General features: G+C 57.2%; 1 protein-coding gene across 1 annotated transcript in view; it reads left to right on the top strand.

Annotated features, from left to right (window-relative positions):
* The window catches only part of GABRB3 (gamma-aminobutyric acid type A receptor subunit beta3), a 32,917-nt gene extending 12,678 nt beyond the window's left edge, over nucleotides 1–20,239 (top strand). Inside the window, exons 4-9 of the mRNA XM_059677974.1 lie at nucleotides 4,816–5,036; nucleotides 8,169–8,251; nucleotides 11,297–11,434; nucleotides 12,025–12,177; nucleotides 13,833–14,077; nucleotides 18,081–20,239. Coding sequence (XP_059533957.1) covers nucleotides 4,816–5,036; nucleotides 8,169–8,251; nucleotides 11,297–11,434; nucleotides 12,025–12,177; nucleotides 13,833–14,077; nucleotides 18,081–18,422 — 1,182 coding nt within the window. The 3' untranslated portion in view covers nucleotides 18,423–20,239. The remainder of the gene's footprint in view (nucleotides 1–4,815; nucleotides 5,037–8,168; nucleotides 8,252–11,296; nucleotides 11,435–12,024; nucleotides 12,178–13,832; nucleotides 14,078–18,080) is intronic.
* The last annotated feature ends 267 nt before the right edge of the window (nucleotides 20,240–20,506 follow it).

The following is a 20,506-nucleotide window of genomic DNA, read 5'->3' as shown; positions in this document are numbered from 1 at the left end:
GTGTCCTTGCCGGAGAGCTGGCGTGACAGGGGTGCGAGCCTGGGGCAGTGGCAGAGATGAGTCCATTGTTAATATTCCAAGTTCATCGCTGTTAGCTGGGGGGGGGGGGGGAAGCAAGCCCCGGAAACCTGCTGACTGGCTCCCCCACGGAGGCCTGTACAGCTTGGGTCTCGGCGGAGCCTCCAAACGGCTCAGCACTTTGTGTTGCTTTTGTGCCCAATTATCTCTGAACAGAGAGTCGGACGGTTGTATCTGCGAATAAAAGATCCCCTTTGTAGAAAATTTGGGAATTATGAAACATTAAAAACCCGCAGTGCCGCCCGCAGAGAGAGCGGTGCCCCAGGAGTTCCCCATTTTAGCCTCTCCCCGCTCCCCCATCTCACTCACCTATTCATCCTCCCCATCCAGCTGTCTATCATCTATCTATCATCTCTATCTTCCTATTTTAAAAAATATATTTTTTATTGATTTATTGAGGGAGAGAGAGAAACATCAACGATGAGGGAGAATCGTGGATCGGCCGCCTCCTGCACGCCCCCCACTGGGGATGGAGCCCGCAACCCGGGCCTGTGCCCCGACCGGGAATGGAGCCGTGACCTCCTGGTTCCTAGGGCGACGCCCGACCACTGAGGCACGCGGGGAGGGCCTGACACTTCTCATTGAATGACCTTCCTCTGCCCCCTTCTCAGGGATCAGCAGGTCCTCCCTCCACACCTTCTCCTCGGTTATTTCATTCGATTCACAGTCCCCGCCGACTGCCCTGCAGCGGATGGCCTCTCGGGGGGACGGGGTTGAACTCGCCGGCCCGAGCGTGGCCGGAGGAATGGCGGCACGTGCGACGTCTCGCCCCGCACCCCTCAGGTGCCAGCCGCTGCCGCGCCAAAGGCGCACGTCCAGCAAGGGAGTCACCAGCTGTCCATCCGCTGCCCGTGGTCGAGGACACGCTCCTATGCTGATGAACACAGCGGCGGGGGCCTCGACGGCATTGGCTACGGCACCCCCCCCGCGCCTGTGGGAGCCTTCGCACCCGGGGGCGACGGGAGAAAGTCCCCCATGAGCCGCGCCCCCCGGGCTCCGCGGCCGGGTCCTCGCGGCCTGGTTCCGGGGAAGGGCCCTGCGAAGTGCCGAGCTCCCCCTCGAAGCCGTCCGTCCGCTTCTCCCCCAGGGAGGCGCCTCGCCGGGGGCAGACCCGCGTCTCAGCGCCTGCCGCCCCTCGCACGTTCGCGGCCGTGCACGGGATCGCGTGTGAAGGACAGCGCGGGTCCGGGATGTCAGCCACCCCGTCTTCGTGTGGACGCCGCCGGAGGAGACACGGGCCTCCCGGGGCCCAGAAGAAGGACCGACCTCCTGCTCGGCTACGCCACCTGCGGGGCCCCGTGCACAGTGGAAAGGCTCGTCCGAAGCAGGAGGGAACAATAACCTCCCTGTTCTCCGAGGCCAGCGCTGGACTTCCCTCTCCTCGGGCCCCGGGCTCCATCGAGGGCGTGGAACCCTGGGCTGCGATGGCCGTGTCCCCGGAGACGGGGCAGCCTTGCGTGACCCCCTGCGCGGGCGCCCATCCCCACATTCCCGCTGAAAGGAGCAACAGTTCAGGAAAAGGACACACACACACACACACACACACACAGCCCCACGATCCAGCCAGCATCTTTCACTTCCAGCATGTGTAGCATGGTTCCTGTTGTGATTTGTGGAAGAGCCATCACCTCCCCATCTCTGGGCGGGAGCCAGAAATAGACCTGCCCTCAGAAATGAATGGGCTCGCTGCCTAAAGAGAGCACATCTTCTTGGAAACAGGAAATGCTTTAAAACGTGCGGCGGGCGGCGCTCGCCCACGTGACCCGCCTTTGCGGAGAGGAGAGGCCGTGGGGAGGTCCTCGCCCAGAGGCACCTACACAAAACCAAAGGCCTTTTCACGTCTGGGAGGATACGTCGACAGCAGGGGCCATCAGTGAAAAAATGGAAACATTCACCCCTGTTTTCTGTGGAACTTCTTTTTTTATTTTTTTATTTTTTTGCCTCGTCTGCCCTCTTGAAGGGATTCAGGCAGAAACGAGTTTAAGGGCTACTCAGTTCAGCAAATCTAATGATCCGAGTCTATTCACCTCTATGTGGAATTTAAGGAATAAAATCGATGAACAAACGAAGTTGAACCGGACTCTCGGACACAGAGAACAGACTGCCGGCTGCCAGAGGGTATAGAGGGTTGGGGGACTGGTTGGAAAAAGCCAAAATGGCCCTGGCTGGTGTGGCTCAGTGGCTAGCGCGCCGGCCTGCAGACTGAAGGGTCCTAGGTCAGATTCCGGCCAAGGGCACACGCCCGGGTCGCGGGCTCCATCCCCATTGGGGGGCGTGCAGGAGGCAGCTGATCCGTGATTCTCTCTCATCACTGACGCTTCTCTCTCTTTCTCTCCCTTCCTCTCTGAAATCAATAAAAAAAAAATATTTTTTTAAAAAAGAAAAAGCCAAAATGCCTTCTCTTGATCACTGTAACTTGGGGGGAGGGGTGTTTGATTTTGGGGGACCCCACCAGAATGCAAACTACTTAAAGTACAAATGGTGTGTTTCTTTCTCTTTTTTTTAAATATATTTTATTGATTTCTTACAGAGAGGAAGGGAGAGAGATAGTCAGAAGCATCGATGAGAGAGAAACATCAATCAGCTGCCTCCTGCACACCTCCCACTGGGGATGTGCCCGCAACCAAGGTACATGTCCTTGACCGGAATTGAACCCGGGACCCTTCAGTCCGCAGGCCGACGCTCCATCCACTGAGCCAAACCAGTCAGGGCTGATGTGTTCCTTTTTTGTTTAATATGTTTTCATTGGCCGAAACCGGTTTGGCTCAGTGGATAGAGCGTCGGCCTGCGGACTGAGGGGTCCCCGGTTCGGTTCCGGTCAAGGGCATGTACCTTGGTTGCGGGCACATCCCCAGTAGGAGATGTGCAGGAGGCAGCTGATCGATGTTTCTCTCTCATCGATGTTTCTAACTCTCTATCTCTCTCCCTTCCTCTCTGTAAAAAATCAATAAAATACATTTTAAAAAAAATATGTTTTCATTGATTTGAGAGACAGAGAGAGAAACATCGGTCGATTGCCCCCCCTATGTACCCCGACCAGGGACCGAACCCACAACCTGGGCATGTGCCCGACGGGGAATCCAGCCGGCGACCTTCCGGTGCAGGGGAGGATGCTCCCACCAGCCTCGCCTCGCCGGCCAGGGCTGTGTTTATCTCACCTCTGGGTCCCTAGCCCCCGGCAGGGTGTTGACCTACGGTAGGCGGATGCCCGATGCAGGAGGGAGGGAGGGAGAGGGGATGGCAAGGAGATGGACGCTCCCCCCACTTTGCCACACGGGTTCGACAGTGACCGCGGAGCCTGCTGTGGGACGAGCCAGGCCACAGGGACGGACCCGAGTCCTCCACGCGCCCGGTGTTCCTAGAGGCGCCCAGACGCCCCAGCCTAAACTTCACCGCGGGGGCGCCTGCCGGGAGGCCTCCAGCACTTAGGGCTTATGTAAGCGGCTGCGGGGAGCCATTTCCCGTCTTCGCTGACCCGAGAGCAATTTACCGGGAGGCTTGGTGTCCTCGACGCGGGAGCAGGTGCCGGCCAGGTGCCCTGTGACTCCCAGCTGCGGTTCCCATCTTGCCACGCGGCGTGGAGATTGCCTTGCCTCCTCGGGGTTAGTCATCCTCTCCTTCCCTTCCCTGCGCCGAGGAAACGTCGTCAATCCCTTAATTGCGGAATAATGCGCGATGTTCTCCCTCCCAGAGATGCATTCTGGCCGCCGTAATGCGATAAACGCCAGGAGATTTGCGCGCGCAGCGAAGCAGTGTTGTTGTTGATCTCTCCCTGCAATTTACGGAGCCTCTCGAATTATACACCTACAGCCGGGAGGAGGTTTTCTTCGGCTAATTTGGCGTGTGTGTTGTCACAGCTGCCGCCGCCCGTGTATGCTCCGGAGATGCTGAAAGGACTCACCTATGCTCGCGAACGACTCATGTTCAAGGATGCCTGCTCCCGGCCCCAGCCGTCGGGGCACCTCCTGCTCCCCCCCCACCCCCCACCGCTACCTGAGCCCTCGGGCTCCAAACCAGGGGACCCTGGGCTGGCCTGGTGTTCTGACCCCCGGAGACCCCGGCCTCTGAATTTCGCATGAAGTGGCATTTTGGAATCCGGGGTAAAAATCGAACCACCTTGTGTTGAAGTTCTTCCAACAGGAAACAGTGTGCAGACGCCAGGCACGTGACTTCACACGCGCCTGGAAGCCCACCAGGCATGGGGAGACGTGCATCTCGGTGGGAGTCAGTGTGTCATGCTGGTTAACTGGCGGCACACACGCATGCACACACAGACACACATGCACGTGTGCACGCACACACACAGACACACCTGCACGCACGCACGCAGACACAGCCGTGCACACTCACATGGGCATGCTCACGCGCCCATCCACGCGCACACACTCAGCGGGGCCGTGCTTTCGTCAGGTTATCAAAGGGCTTTATGATCCCTGATAAAGAAGCCCAGAGCGATACGTGAATGGTTTTGTTTGTAAGATTCTTCACAGGAGAGACCGTGATCTGAACGCGGCTCTCGCCTCAGTGCGTATTTACGCCGACCCTGAGTTTGTCATCAGGCTTTTATAGGAGGGGCGGGGTGGGTGGGACCGGCCGGCGTTGGCCTTCCCAGAAAGCGCCCCCTGCCTCCCCCCGCCCCCACGTGGGAGAAAGCAATGTCTGTGCCTCCCGGGCCCCGGCCTGGCCGCGGCCAGCGGCTGCGCGGGGACTGACGGCTGTCTCTCCCGCCCCCCCCAGGATTACACGCTGACCATGTACTTCCAGCAGTACTGGAGGGACAAGAGGCTCGCCTACTCCGGCATCCCGCTCAACCTCACGCTGGACAACCGGGTGGCCGACCAGCTGTGGGTGCCGGACACCTACTTCCTCAACGACAAGAAGTCCTTCGTGCACGGGGTGACGGTGAAGAACCGCATGATCCGCCTGCACCCTGACGGGACGGTGCTGTACGGGCTCAGGTCTGTCTGTCTGTCTGTCTGTCGGCCCGCCCGCCCGCCCGCCCCCCGCGGCCTTGACTGTCTCCCTGGAGGCGGGAACGGCCGGCGAGGCCACATCCCCAAATGAGTTAGGAGACATCATGAAACCCCTGAGCTTTGCAGAGAGAGGAATCCTCTAGGACTTGGGGCATCGCTGTGACTGGGACTTGTCGCAAGCAGGCCCGGCCGGCGCGGCTCAGTGGTTGAGCGTCAACCTAGGAACCAGGAGGTCAGGGTTCGATTCCCGGTCAGGACACAGGCCCGGGGTGGCAGGCTCGATCCCCAGTGGGGGGCGTGCAGGAGGCAGCCGATCCACGATTCGCTCTCATCACGGATGTTTCTCTCTCTCTTTCCCTCTCCCTTCCTCTCTGACATCAATAAAAACAATATTTAATATATTAAAAATCTATTTAAAATAGAGTCACAAGCAAGGGGACCGCCTGCTTGCACTGCTTTGATCTGATTGAGTTGCCAACTCTGAGCGCCCAGGCCCCCCACCCCCAGGCTGGAGTTCCCACATTCTAGCCGCAAAGGCCCCTGACTACCCTGACACGGCAGAAGCTTTCAAGAACGTTAGCCCAGCGCTTCTGCAGAGTCGGAAAAACCCCTGACTGCTGCTGACCCCCGGCTCCGGGCCCCGTGGAGTGCTGTCCGAGGCGAGGCGGTGCCGCCGGGATTTATGGGCCTGACTACACGCGAGGCTCCCCAGGCCTCCGAACGAACTCACCCGAACCAGAAAGCTAGGCTGCTTGTCTGGGACCCCAGGAGGTCCGGGGCTTCCCCGGTTACCTTGGCAACCGCCAGAATTTCCCAGGATGCTCCACCGCTGCTAGGGGGTTCCATGCTGTGACTCTCGGCCCCTTTGCTAAAGGGCGCCCTTAAAAAATATTGTGCGTCTTGCATTGACTTTGCACTGGGTTTATGTTGTATTTAATTATTTAAAAACATTGCAAGGAGAGGAAAGGAGAGGGGGAGAGAGAAGCATCCATGGGCTGCCCTTGACCGGGAATGGAACCCTCGGGTGCCCCAGGCCCGCGCTCTAACCACTGAGCGGCCGGCCAGGGCAGAGCCTCCTGTGTTCGAAACGAGCCCGCAGGTCTCTGTGGGCCTCGCCCGGCTGTCAGGAAGGAGACACCCGGCCACCACAGTCCACAGCTTCCCTTGAAGGCTGGTCCTCGCGACACCCCTGCCCTCAGACTTTCAAAACCGCCAGAGCCATCGAGACGCATTTGACTGGAAAGTCATTTGAATTTTTGGACCAAAAAAAAAGCACATCTGTATGTCAAAATACCGATCGTTTCATCAAACTCATCTATACTGTGTGCATGATCCCTGTGAACCGAAGAACTGTTTAGATATATTCTACACCAGGGGTCCTCAAACTTTTTAAACGGGGGGCCAGTTCACTGTCCCTCAGACCGTTGGAGGGCCGGACTATAGTTTAAAAAAAAACTATGAACAAGTTCCTATGCACACTGCACAGATCTTATTTTGAAGTAAAAAAACAAAATGGGAACAAATACAATATTTGTATTTGCATGTGGCTGGCGGGCCGTAGTTTGAGGACCCCTGTTCTACATCATGTGTACACACACACACACACACACACACACGCCCAATCTATGTATCATGGTTTTGTTATTTTAATATTATATTTTTATTGATTTCAGAGAGGAAGAGAGAGGGAGAGAGAGAGAGAAACATCAATGACGAGAGAGAATCATTGATCGGCTGCCTCCTGCACGCCCCACACTGGGAATCGAGCACGGAACCCAGGCGTGTGCCCCGACCGGGAATCGAGCTGTGACCTCCTGGTTCACAGGTCCATGTCCAACCGCTGAGCCACACCGGCTGGCCCGGAATTGTTGTTAGTCTCCTGTCGATGAAGGTCTAACCCAACAGGGACTGCCTCCCTCCTGGGAGGTCCCCGAGACCCTAGCCGGCCGAGCTGCTCCCTGAGACCTTTGCCCAGCGGTAGCCCAGGCGGGTAGGTCAGCCCCCGTCCAGCCCCTCTGGGCTCCCTGCCCTGTTCCCGCCCAGCCCGGGGTCAGGAGAGTGTTTGCTTTGTCCCGGGTAGATGGAGCTCTCCGGCGAGGGGCGAGCTTTCCAGGACGTTGTTCGCACGTCATCCCGGTCTTTTTCTGGGAAACCGTGAACCCGTGACTCTGATGACTGTGCAGAAACGCCAGGGACTCGCGGGCGACCGTGTTCTCGTAGTGAGAAGAGGTTGTTTCAAAGCATCAACTGTTTGCTCGCCCGGCCGGCGTGGCTCGGTGGTTGAGTGTCGACCTACGAACCAGGAGGTCAGTTGGGGCCCATGCCCAGGTTGCAGGAGACAGCGGATCAATGGTTCTCTCTCATCATGTTTCTCCCTCCCTCTCTGAAATCAATAAAAAACATTTTTTTTTAAAATAATGAAGCTAGAACTTCTTTCAGAAGGTTCAAACAAAGGCTTCCAATTGGTTTGGCCGCCATCTTATTCCAAAACTATACGTATTTTTAATATCTTTTATTTACTGATTGGGGGGGGGGCATTGATTTGCTGTTCACTCACTGATGCTGTTCACTGGTTGACACCGGTACCTGTCCTGACCTGGGATTGGACCTGCAGCCGTGGCCTGTCAGGTTGACGCTCTAACCAACCGAGCTCCCCGGCCAGGGGCCAGGCTCACAGGATGAACCCAGGCGTGCTGAACCCCCAAACCCGTGCTTTGCCAGGGTCCCCCGATTACCTTCCCATGAGCAGAGACGTATGTGATAAATTACCTGCCAGGAGAAGGATTATGCCGCCTTTTACTCCCACCACTACTCCCGAAGTTCGGGCTGCAACACCTGCCCCGGTGTTGGCCTTCCGTCGGCCCCTGACCACACACCCTCCGTCCTCCCTCCCTCGAGGCCCAGCAAGTCGCCAGCTCACTTGAAACTGGGCTCCTCCGATCCCCGCCTCCCCCCAGGCACATTCACTGCGCCCTGCACGTCTCCCGTAGACAGCCTCACGTCGGACCGGGGGTGTCGGGAGAAGGGGGACCCCCTCGTGGCTGATGTGGGAGGCATTTTCTTGCCGCGCTTCTCACCCCGTCTTTGCTCTCTGCCCCCCCACTGTGTGCGTTTCAGAATCACCACGACGGCGGCCTGCATGATGGACCTGAGGCGGTACCCCCTGGACGAGCAGAACTGCACCCTGGAGATCGAAAGCTGTGGGTATCTGTGCGCGAGGCATCCGGTCATGGTTTGGCGGTTTGGCCGAGGCGCCGCACACCATTGTCTTGACACTGTTTTTAACGGCCTTACAGATTAGAGGTTTGCTCTCTCTACTCTGCAAATTTCACGGTTGAGAGGGAAGGAGAGAGGGGGGGGGGGTCAGGGGGAGACTCAAGATGAGATCTCCATCCGAACCTGACTGAGAGAGTCTCTCCGCTCTGCTGAATGTATAACAAAACACACCCCCCCCATCTCCAGCCACTCGGTGCGAAGAGAGCAGACACGGAGGTCGCCCTCCCCGGGCCTCCCCGCGCCTGCGTGGCCGCACTCCCGGGACCCTGGGCAGCTGGAGTGAAAACTCGTTTTCCGTCGGGGACGCGGCTTGGCACGCAGAAGCTGTCTCTGCGTCGTGACAACTTGCTTCCACCTGAAGCGTGTCCGGCGGCCTCCCCAGTAACTCAGTGCTGAGTGGCCCTGGGTGAGGGGCCGCCTGCGTCTGTGGCATCGAACACACACACACACACACACACACACACACGTCCCCCCTGCGGCCGGAGCCGCGTCTCCGGGCGTCCCTGGGTGTGGGGGCTGTGGCTCCAATTCCGGCCTCTCCCCGGGGGGTTACAGTTCCTCTCCGCTGGATTTAGACGTGTCCGTGTTGGTTTATTTTTATTCTTTTAAAATATATTTTCCTTGATTTCAGAGAGGAAGGGAGAGGGAGAGAGAGAGAGAGAAACATCCATGATGAGAGAGAGAATCACGGACCGGCTGGCCCCTGCACGCCCCACACTGGGGATGGAGCCGGCCACCCGGGCCTGTGCCCCGACCGGGAATGGAACCGTGACCTCCTGGTTCCTAGGTCGAGGCTCAACCCCTGAGCCACGCCGGCCGGACGGCTTGTGGGTGTTTCTGTGGAATTTTTCTGTGGATGGCAAAGGACTGACTTTGCAGTGTCCCTCGATGCATTTGTGGTGAGAAGGGGAATGTCTGCCTGAGGACTGAAGGGTCCCGGGTTCCATTCCAGACAAGGGCACAGGCCCGGGTTGCGGGCTCGATCCCCAGTGTGGGACGTGCAGGGGGCAGCCGATCCATGATTCTCTCGCTCATCGTGGGTGTTTCTCTCGCGCGCCCTCTCCTTTCCTCTCTGAAATCAAGAAAAATACATTTTGGAAAAATAAATAAAAGAACAAAAATAGGGTGGGATGGGAGAGCTGAGGTCCTCCAAGCTGGCCACCCACCAGTCTGAGTCACTCTTCACTCTGGCCATTGACTTCAGCAGCTGAAGGCCGGGGTGGATACCAAACTGGAGCAGAACTTTCTGAAACCCCTGGCTGGAGGGCTTGTTTTCATTGGACGCTTCGATGACAATGTTGGAAGGTAGTGAGGGCCGCGCACCAAAGGCTGTGTTGGTGGCCGTGGCACCTTGGCAGAACGCATACGTAAAAACGCGTCGCGTCATTAGGCAACGCTGTTGCGAGATGGCCAGAACGGTTCTTGATATTTCAGAAACTAAGTGCAAACTGCAGAGAAGAGGAATCGATCGAAGGACATAAAAACATAAACCTCCGAGGGACAGGCGGGGGCCCTGGAGCTGCAGGGGGTGAGAGATGCCGCCCCGGGGGTGGGGTGGCATCAGGGACGTGGGCCCGGCCGCGCGGGCAGAGCGAAGGCAGGAGGTCGGCCGGTTCGCAGACCCCGAATCAATTCTCTTTTCGAGGTGAAACAAAACCTGCCAGGGGAGGCGGCCGGCAAAAGCCAGACCCAGGAAAAAATAATGGTCCTTTGTAACCAGCCACAAAGGGCAGCAGGGAGGCGGGGAGGCGGGCAGGCGTTCGCCCCCCCCCCCCCCAGGCAGCGGGATGCCGCCAGGTTGCCAGCTGGGAGGGACCGGGGACAAAGAGAGGTCGCTGGGGCAGGACAGAGCCCCAGCCCGCTGGGGGCAGGGCAGGGGGAGGTGGAAGAGGGAAGCCCCTCAGAGCAAATGGCCGCAGGGTGAGGGGCCGCTTGCCCAGAGGTCGCCGGGAAAGGGACCATTTTCAGCTCCGCCTTTGGATGCTGTGTGTCCTGGAGGAAGTCGCTCGCCCTCTCTGGGCTGCAGCGGCCTCGCCTGAACCAGGGGCCACGGCGGCTCCTCACGGGAGTGTGGGGCGATGGTGTGTGTGCGCCCCACTTGCCCGAGGGCGTTCCGCTCCCTAATCGGCACCCCCACCTCACCACCCTCCCCTCCCCCAGCCCTCCAGGGACGGACAGCACAGGCCCCTCTGGACCTCTTGCATGGAGTCCCGTCTCCTTTTCATTCTCGCCCCGGAAGCAGAAATATATACATAAAACGTCGACTCGTCCAAAAGCACGCTCATCTCAGCGAAAAGCTGGTGCAACAGGGGACGTGTTCCAATTGTTTTCGCTGTTCACTACGATTGTCTAACATGTACACGTTAACATCTCATCTTAACATCGTTGCCTGAGTCTTCCTGTGATTTGTAGGAGGAATGTGACACGTAAGAGGTGGGAGGCTAAGGATGAGCGCACACCTGTGCTGTACCTGCCTCTCTGGTTATCCTTTCGAAACTCACTGCTTCCTGTCAGCCACAGCAATCATTCTGACAACTAGACTCACGCTATGGGCTTCTGATTGCTGACGATTTTGATCAAAATCTTGCAATGGGCCCGGCTGGCGTGGCTCAGTGGTTGAGCCTCGACCTATGAACCAGGAGGTCACGGTTCAATTCCCGGTCAGGGCACAATATGTTTTTCTTGATTTCAGAGAGGAAGGGAGAGGGAGAGAGAGAGAGAGAGAAACATCCATGACGAGAGAGAATCACGGATCGGCTGCCCCCTGCACGCCCCACACTGGGGAATGAGCCAGCAACCCCGGGCCTGTGCCCTGACCGGGAATCGACCCGTGACCTCCTGGTTCCTGGTTGGATGCTCAGCCTCTGAGCACGCCGGCCGGCCGGCCGGGCTGTGACAGCTTCGGGAATGTGGTGCGTAGACACGACGATGCTTCATTCCCGCCTGTCCCTGCTCCTCTGCCCCTGCAGACGGCTACACCACGGACGATATCGAGTTCTACTGGCGCGGAGGCGACAACGCCGTGACCGGCGTGGAGAGGATCGAGCTGCCGCAGTTCTCCATCGTGGAGCACCGGCTGGTCTCCAGGAACGTGGTCTTCGCCACAGGTGCGCCCTCGCCCGCTCTCCCTGGCGACACTGGTCTCCTTGTTTATTTCTTTATGTGTTTACTTTTCAGTCCTCACCCGAGGATATTTTCCCAGAGAGTAGGGAGAGGGAGGGAGGGAGGGAGAGAGAGAGAGAGAGAGAGAGAGAGAGAGAGAGAGAGAGAGGAACATCGATGCGAGAAAGACGCATCGATTGGTTGCCTCCTGCACGAGCCCTGACCAGGGCCCCTGACCGGAATCGAACCCGGGCCCCTCGGTCCACAGGCTGACACTCCTGACCTCCTGGTTCATAGGTCGGCGCTCAACTACCGAGCCACGCCGGCCGGGCAGACCCATGTTTGGTAACATAAGCCGCTCCCTGTGGGCAGCCCAGACACCACGCATGCCCCTGGGGGCAGGGAGGAAGGGGAGAGGCCTGAGAAGGGGGGGCTCCCCCCGATTCTCCCACCAGCTCCGTCAGGCAGACAGGAGCACATGGCGTGGCTGGGGGCCACCCCTGGGTTCCCGGGCCCCTCGAAGGCACGCGATCACGGACGTAGAGCCGGCCCCGGGCGCCCCGCGTCCGCCCGCCTGACCCCGTCTGCTCCCCAGGCGCCTACCCGCGGCTCTCCCTGAGCTTCCGGCTGAAGAGGAACATTGGGTACTTCATCCTGCAGACCTACATGCCCTCCATCCTCATCACCATCCTCTCCTGGGTGTCCTTCTGGATCAATTACGACGCCTCCGCCGCCAGGGTGGCCCTGGGTATGTGCGCCTCTGTTTTACTCATCTTCGCTTGTTTTAAAGGTCGTTCTTTATCGTGGAGCGTGTCAGACAGGCCCCTTGTCCCCCCCCCGTGGGCCCCCCAGCTGCCCAGATGGGTGCTACTCTAAACCCACATCTGAAATGTGTGTGAACCCTGTCGTTACAGCATTAATGAGGTCAAAGGCCAGAGGTCAACAGCAACGTTTGGCCATCCTGACACCAGCCTTGTCCACAGCATCGTTTTCTATCGTTTTCTTAAAAATTATGTTTTTATGGATTTCAGGGAGGGGGGAGAGAGAGAGGGACATCCATGATGAGAGAGAATCACGGATCGGCTGCCTCCTGCACGCCTCCCGCTGGGGATGGGGCCCACAGCCCCGGGCCTGTGCCCCGACAGAGACCTCCTGGTTCCTAGGCCAACGCCCCACCACTGAGTCACACCAGCTGGGCACCCGTTTCTATCCTGCAACACCCATTTCCCCGCATGATTGCTTTGATGTGTTCATTTAACTATCAGGCTCAGGTGTAAATTTTCATGCCCAGGAAAGGGAAAATACGCTTGCCGGAGATTTGCATCATAAAGCTATTTCTTTCTTTTTTTTTTTTTAATATATTTTATTGATTTTTTACAGAGAGGAAGGGAGAGAGATAGAGAGTCAGAAACATCGATGAGAGAGGAATATCGATCAGCCGCCTCCTGCACATCTCCCACTGGGGATGTGCCCGCAACCCAGGTACATGCCCTTGACCGGAATCGAACCCGGGACCCCTCAGTCCGCAGGCCGACGCTCTATCCACTGAGCCAAACCGGTTTCGGCATATAAAGCTATTTCTGACACTCATTTTAAAGCAAGGATGAACACCCCCCCCCCCCCCCCCCCGTTCAGAACCATTCGGTGGTCCAGAAAGAAGACACGGTTAATTGGACAGTCTTCTTCTTTAAGCCAGAGGAAAAATAGTCAGATATTTATTATCGCATGTCATTGGAATTACGCGATGTAACGAGCACTGAAACAGACGATTCGATTCTGGGCGGTTCCCAAGAGCCCTTGGGGATCTTGCTGGCCACAGGTTATCTGACAGTGATCAGCCGATGTACAGTGAGTAGTGCAGGTTCCAGTATTATTCCTACTGTATATTGAACAGTAAGAAGGCTTCCGTTTTCTGGAAGATTATTCTCCACTCAGCTAAGAACTGTGAACCGCACAGACAAAGTAAACATTCCAGCACGGTTTAGGTAAGTACAGAGCTGAAGAGCCGTTATCCCAGTCAAGCCCTTCCTTGGGGGGGCGGGATGCTGAATTTAACTCCTGAAAGTGGAATTAGCAATAATACTTTTAGGCCTGGCTGGTGTGGCTCAGTGGATAGAGCACCCGCCTGCGGACTAAAGGGTCCCAGGTTCGATTCCCGGTGAGGGCACAGGCCCGGGTTGCCCGCTCGGCTCGGTCCCCAGTGTGGGGCGCGCAGGAGGCAGCCGATCCGTGATATCCTCGCATCCCTGGTGTTTCCCTCTCTCCCTTCCTCTCTGAAATCAATAAAAACCTTTTTTCTTTCTTTCTTTTCTTTTTTTTTTTTTTTTCCAAAAAAGAAGAAAGTGAGGAGGGAGGGCGGGGCAGGCGCAGCTGCAGGCCCTCACCCCTCTGCGTCCTTCGCAGGGATCACGACCGTCCTGACCATGACCACCATCAACACGCACCTGCGGGAGACGCTGCCCAAGATCCCCTACGTCAAAGCCATCGACATGTACCTCATGGGCTGCTTCGTGTTCGTGTTCCTGGCCCTCCTGGAGTACGCCTTCGTCAACTACATCTTCTTCGGGCGCGGCCCCCAGCGGCAGAAGAAGCTGGCGGAGAGGACGGCCAAGGCCAAGCACGACCGGGCCAAGAGCGAGAGCAACCGGGTAGGCCCTCCCCCGTCTCCTCCGCCAGCCCCCCCCCCGGCCCCCCATCAGGCCCTTCACCGACCACCCCCCCCCCCCGACCCCGAACTCCATCACAGATCTGCCCTCGCTGGTGTGGCTCAGCGGGTAGAGCGCCGGCCTGCGGACTGGAGGGTCCCGCCTTCGATTCGGTCAAGGGCACGGACCTCGGAGGCGGGCTCCATCCCCGGCCCTGGTCAGGGCGCTCTGGGTTGGCGCTCTGGGCTGGGTCCTTTGGCGTTACCACGACTCATTCATCGCCATCCATCCCTCCAACCAGCATGGCCCCAGGGAGCCCCTTTGTGTTATAGCCGAGAGCCCTGGGGGCGGGGGGCGGGGGGCGGGGGGTGGGGGGGGCTGTGCTTCCCCTGGACTGGGACCGGCAGCCTCCTGCACGCCCCTGACTGGGGATTGAGCCACAACCTGGTCACGTGCCCCTGACTGAGGATCGAGCCGCGACCTCCTGGTTCCTAGGTCGGCGCTCACCACTGGGCTGCGAGGGCCTTTGCCGGGAGGCTCTGTGCTCCCCGCAGCTGCCTCTGTGGCGCGACGCTGTGGGACCCCCCCCCATCCCCCCTCCCCCCGAAGCCCGAGCAGGTTTTCCTCGTACCCAGCGGCTGTGCAGCCGTTCGCCTCGGGGGTTGAATACCGATGCCCCAGACATCCCCGAATTCACTTACTTCTCTCGGACCAGGCGGGCAGTGCACCTCCTGGCCTTGGTTTATTTGTGTTTAACCTCTGTGTGTTCCTGACGGCGGTGGCGTGTGTTGCTTTCCCCGAGAGCTGGTCTCTGGCTGCAGCGCTGGGAGCCGGCGCAGGGTCACGGCCTGGGGGTGTTCTGCAAGGTGACCGAGCCCCAGTCTGAATGTCGTCCAGTGGCAGCGGGGCCTCGTCCTCGCTCCCGAGTCAGAGCCGCGGGCTGACAGGTTCCCTCTTGTAGAGAGCGGAGTCCATCCCCCACAGGACAGCTGCCTTCGCGCTTTCCCTAGAACCAGAGCGCCTCGCTCCTGGGGGAAGCTTGAAGGCCGGTCGGGAGACGCGACGTTTTGTTCTGTTTCATTTGCGTGTTCGCGCCTGTCCAGGGAGAGCAGGGGGGAGGGCTGTGCTGCAGTCGATGGTTCCCACTGGTGGATACGAGGCAGACGCCTCAAAGAAGGCGTAGTCAGGAAATGGAGGGGGAAGATTCCTATACATCGCGTTGATCCTTCACTGGGGATCCCGCAATGTAAGCTGTTGTGGGAGTTTGCAACTGCGTGGGCCATCGGCCCCCAAGATTCAACGGTATCTGTTTAAAGTGTTTTGGTTTCTAAGATGATAATAATAACCCTTTAATTCTTTCAGAAAAATAACAGTCCCTTATTATAACTTTTCATGGACATTTTCCACACATGGGTTCCCAGGAAAATGAAATCTTTTTTTTTTTAATTAAATCTTTATTGTTCAGATTATTACATTTGTTCCTCTTTTTTCCCCCCATAACTCCCCTCCTCCCAGTTCCCGCCCCACCCTCCGCCCTCACTCCCCACCCACTGTCCTCATCCATAGGTGTACGATTTTTGTCCAGTCTCTTCCCGCATCTCCCACACCCCTTTCCCCCCCAAGAATAGTCAGTCCATTCCCTTTCTATGCCCGTGATTCTATTATGATCACCAGATTATTTATTCACTTGATTCTTAGATTCACTTGTTGATAGATGCATGTTTGTTGCTCATAATTTGTATCTTTACCTTTTTCTTCTTCTTCCTCTTCTTAAAGGATACCTTTCAGCATTTCATATAATGCTGGTTTGGTGGTGATGAACTCCTCTAGCTTTTTCTTATCTGTGAAGCTCTTTATCTGACCTTCAATTCTGAATGATAGCTTTGCTGGATAAAGTAATCTTGGTTGTAGGTTCTTGGTATTCATCACTTTGAATATTTCTTGCCATTCCCTTCTGGCCTGCAAAGTTTCTGTTGAGAAATCAGCTGACAGTCGTATGGGTATTCCCTTGTAGGTAACTGGGTCTCTTTCTCTTGCTGCTTTTAAGATTCTCTCTTTGTCTTTTGCTCTTGGCATTTTAATGATGATGTGTCTTGGTGTGGTCCTCTTTGGATTCCTTTTGTTTGGGGTTCTCCGCGCTTCCTGGACCTGTAAGTCCATTTCTTTCACCAGGTGGGGGAAGTTTTCTGTCATTATTTCTTCAAATAGGTTTTCAATATCTGGCTCTCGCTCATCTTCTGGCACCCCTATAATTCTGATGTTGGTACGCTTGAAGCTGTCCCAGAGGCTCCTTACACTATCTTCGTATTTTCGGATTCTTTTTTCATTTTGCTTTTCCGGTTGGGTGTTTTTTGCTTCTTCGCATTTCAAATCTTTGCCTTGATTCTTGCGCTCCTCTGGTCTGCTGTTGGGAGTCTGTATAGTATTCGTTATTTCAGTCTGTGTATGCTTAATTTCTAGTTGGTTCTTTATCATAACATCGAGGGTCTCATTAGATTTCTTGAGGATCTCACTACATTTATCGGCGGCCTCTAGACAGTTCTTAAGAGACCTTAAAAGTGTGGTTCTGAACTCAATATCCTCCATTGACAGTTTTGTCCTGTTTCTTTGTCTCCGCATTTTTTATGCTTTCTTGGTGCACCCCCTAGTGGTCTTTGTGCGCAGTCTTGTTGTAGTTAAGCCTTGATTGTTGTCGGCAATACCGGGGGTGATTTGACCTCCAGGCTAACTGGCTATGAGAGTCCGCTGTGTCTGCAGTGGGAGAGCTTCTGTGCTGGATCTCTAGGGCGGTGCTAATCTAGTGTTTGCCTGAGGCTATCCGGCAAATGGCTCTGCGCAGGGCTTGGGCGGGGCGGGTCCCCGGGGATCTACAGGGCGGGCAGGAGCTAGCAGTTATGGCTGCTCTCAGTCCCGTCCCTAGGGGCTCTGCCTCACAGAGTCCCAGCAACCGCTGCAAACCTCGGAGAGAAAGCTGCCTTCGAGTTCCGACCGAAGCCAGACAGTCCCGCTTCTCCCGTTTGAGTCTGGGTCCCTAGAGACTCGCCCGGATCTGGAGCTCAGAGTCTGAAACTCCCTCCCGGTTGAAAACAACAACCGCGCCCTCCGCCTCCAGCCCGCTCCACGTGCACTCCGCACCTTAGTATTTCACTTCAGCACTGCGCCTCCTCTGAGTCTGGGTATGATATTCTCTTTCCTCCTAGTTGTAGGATTTCCACTCAGCCAGCCTTCCTGTGGTTCTGGATGATGTCCGTTCCATCTTTCAGTTGTTTTTTGAAGTGGTTGTTCGAGGCAGCAATCTCCGGCGTTAACCTATGCCGCCATCTTGGTTTCCTTGAAAATGAAATCTTTTACATCAAAAGGAGCCGATGAATTTACACTGAGGCCTTATTGCTTTGAGGCATAAACCAGTTCCTTCCGAGATGATTATTTCCGTTACACGTTCACGCACTCTGACACAGAAGTGACGTCTTGGGCTGCACCAGGAGGCCGCCTGTTAGATCCCGGTCCCGGGCACGTCCCTGTCTCTCTGGCGGTGACGTTTCTCTGTCTCTCGCCCTCCCTTCCGGTCTCTAAAAATCAATGGAAAAATACCCTCGAGTGAGGACTGACCACAACAAAAAGAAAGAAAGAAAGGAGATGGAGTTTCCATCCAGTCATGCCCACGTGGGCATCTTGAAAGACGTGATTTGATTTTCTCTTCCGTAAGGACTTGTCTCCGTCCTGTGAAATTTCAATCTGAAAAAGCCCCCCTCCCCTTAGTCTGTGTGCGAATTTTTCAATCAGGGAAATACAATCACCAGGCGCCCCCCCCCTCCCCAACCCCATTAAACCTCCCCAATGGCGTTTCCCAACAACACGGAGCTCGGCTTTGACACGCATGCCAGCTCCGTCATCCACCGGCCGTGGCTGCGGGACACCTGGGCCAGGGTTTGCCTGGGGAAGCGCGCTCTCCCCGCCGGCTGGCCGGCCGGCCTCCCGCCTGACGGTGCGCGTGTCCCCCCCTTAGGTGGACGCCCACGGGAACATCCTGCTGACCTCCCTGGAGGTGCACAACGAGATGAACGAGGTGGCGGGCGGCCTCGGGGACACCCGGAACTCCGCCATCTCCTTCGACCACTCAGGGATCCAGTACCGGAAGCAGAGCGCGCCCCGGGAGGGGCCCGGGCGGCACCTGGGGGACCGGGGCCTGCCGCACAAGAAGACGCACCTGCGCCGGCGGTCCTCGCAGCTCAAGATCAAGATCCCCGACCTGACCGACGTGAACGCCATCGACCGGTGGTCCCGCATTGTGTTCCCCTTCACCTTCTCGCTCTTCAACCTGGTCTACTGGCTCTACTACGTCAACTGAGCGGCCGGCGGCACCCGCGCTTCGCTTTTCTGTTCCTCAAAGACGTCACCCAACAACACTGAGTGGAATATTACTCTGCCTGTCGAGTTTTTCTACCTGCTCACACGCACACACGCACACACGCAGACACACACACGCAGACACACACACACAGATAACATACGCAGTTGTATATATATGTGACCTTTCTCAGCATATATATAAGACACACGTGTCTATGAGGATGTATGTGTCTATGTTTCTACACGCGGGCGTACGCGCCCCCGTGGGTTGCCAAACACACACACGTACATGTGACCTACCTGTTTGCAGCTCTGGACAAACTCCACACGGGATGCACACGCGAGAAGGTCACGGTGCGTGTTTTTTAAATGAAAGGGACGAGGGTTGTCTAACGATCATGCCTTGAGGATGAGGGCGGGACCCCTACTGTCACCCCAAACTGTGTCTCTTGTTCCCCTAAGTGACAGCTGTTTTGGTTTAAAAAAACAAAACAAAACGAAAGACAAACTCTCGGTCGTCAGAAACCCGGACAGCAGTGTTGCTGGTGTCAGAGGACTCCCCCCGCCCCCCCCACTCCCCCCACCCCCTGCTCCGGCCACTCTGCCCATGGACTGGCGATGGGGTGCCCATGGCTGGACAGTGTCCCGGACGAGGTGGGCTCGCTCCCCGCCGTCCGACACGCAGGCGGACCCCACGCTGGCACCGGGACCTCCCCCTGCGGGGAACCCGTCGGACCGGAAGGCCTCTCCTCTCCTCGGACTCTGGTGTTGGCTCGGAGGGGACCGGCTCGCCCGTCCTTGTGGGAGCTCCGTGGCGACCGACAGTCGGCCGACGCGTCCCGTGGCTGACAGTGTCACCCTCGCCCCCCGCGTCCCATCTCCGGATCTCCAGGCTGGGATTTCCCGGAAGCGTAGCCGTCTCAGGACCTTTGTTCCGCTAAAGGTAAAGCCACCGGGCGACCTCCCGCTCGTCTGCGTGGCCGCCGGCGCCCTCCCGGACGCGGCGTGTGGACAGCGGGGGCGTCCGCGTCATGTGCATCCTGTCGAGCTCCCGGCCGTGTCTGTGCTTGCTCCATGGCAGCATGCCTGTCGTGCTCTCTCCGCGACGCACCGCTCTCTGTCCCCCCCCGAGAACGTCAGAGGGAAGCGCACACGTCCCGCCGTTAGGTGTCGGAAACCGAGACACATTCCTCACGCCTGCATTTCTGCCTCTGACATCCGTCACTAAGCACATCCGACCCCGGCTGGCCCGGCTGGGGCGCGGCGGGAGCCCGCCCCGTCCTCACACGCGTGCCCCACCGAGCCCAGCATCCTCCGGAGGCAAAGGAGAGCCCCCTGGTCACACACACACACACACACACACACACACACACACACACACACACCTCTCTCCATCCGATCCACAGCCTCATGCGTATCTGGGACTTTTTAAAAGCGCGTAGACACGTGACCAGGTGCACCGGTTTCATAGACGCGACCTTAACTTCCTACTTAGACGAGATCTTTCTAAAGAAAAAAGAGATGATATATTTTTTGTAAACAATCTTTCTATCACAGGCATCCGTAGACTGGAAGGAGAGGGCCGTTATGCAAACAGATGTCACAGTGCAGTGAGCGCATTCGGAGAAGAAAGAAAGAGGGGGAAAATAGGCAAACCAGTCAGGACAGAGCCGCCAAATTCAGACTTTTCTCCCCAAACGCCACTCATGCCTCGCCCTCTCTGTTCTGCCCCGGGACCAGGGTCAGCCAGCCCCCCATCGTAACCAGCCTTTATCTGTGGGCGTCTCTAGCAGCTCAGAGCCCCCCGTGGGTAAATAGAAGCCAGGACCGGTTTTTATGGAACCCTTTCCCTTCCCTCATTCCTCCCTCCCCTCAGCATCTCCTCCAGGTCCTGCTCCCTGATGGGGTTTTTCTCTAGAGACTCGCCAGTGACCTCTTTTAATTTTTGTTGATTTCAGAGAGGAAGGGAGAGGGAGAGAGAGAGTGAGAGAAACATCAATGATGAGAGAGAATCACTGATCCGCTGCCTCCCGCACCCCCCACACTGGGGATCAAGCCCACAGCCCAGACCTGTGCCCCGGC

Source organism: Myotis daubentonii, chromosome 21 (genome assembly GCF_963259705.1).
Source record: "Myotis daubentonii chromosome 21, mMyoDau2.1, whole genome shotgun sequence".
NCBI classification, from domain to species: domain Eukaryota; kingdom Metazoa; phylum Chordata; class Mammalia; order Chiroptera; family Vespertilionidae; genus Myotis; species Myotis daubentonii.
This window is presented reverse-complemented; position numbering and strand designations above follow the sequence as displayed.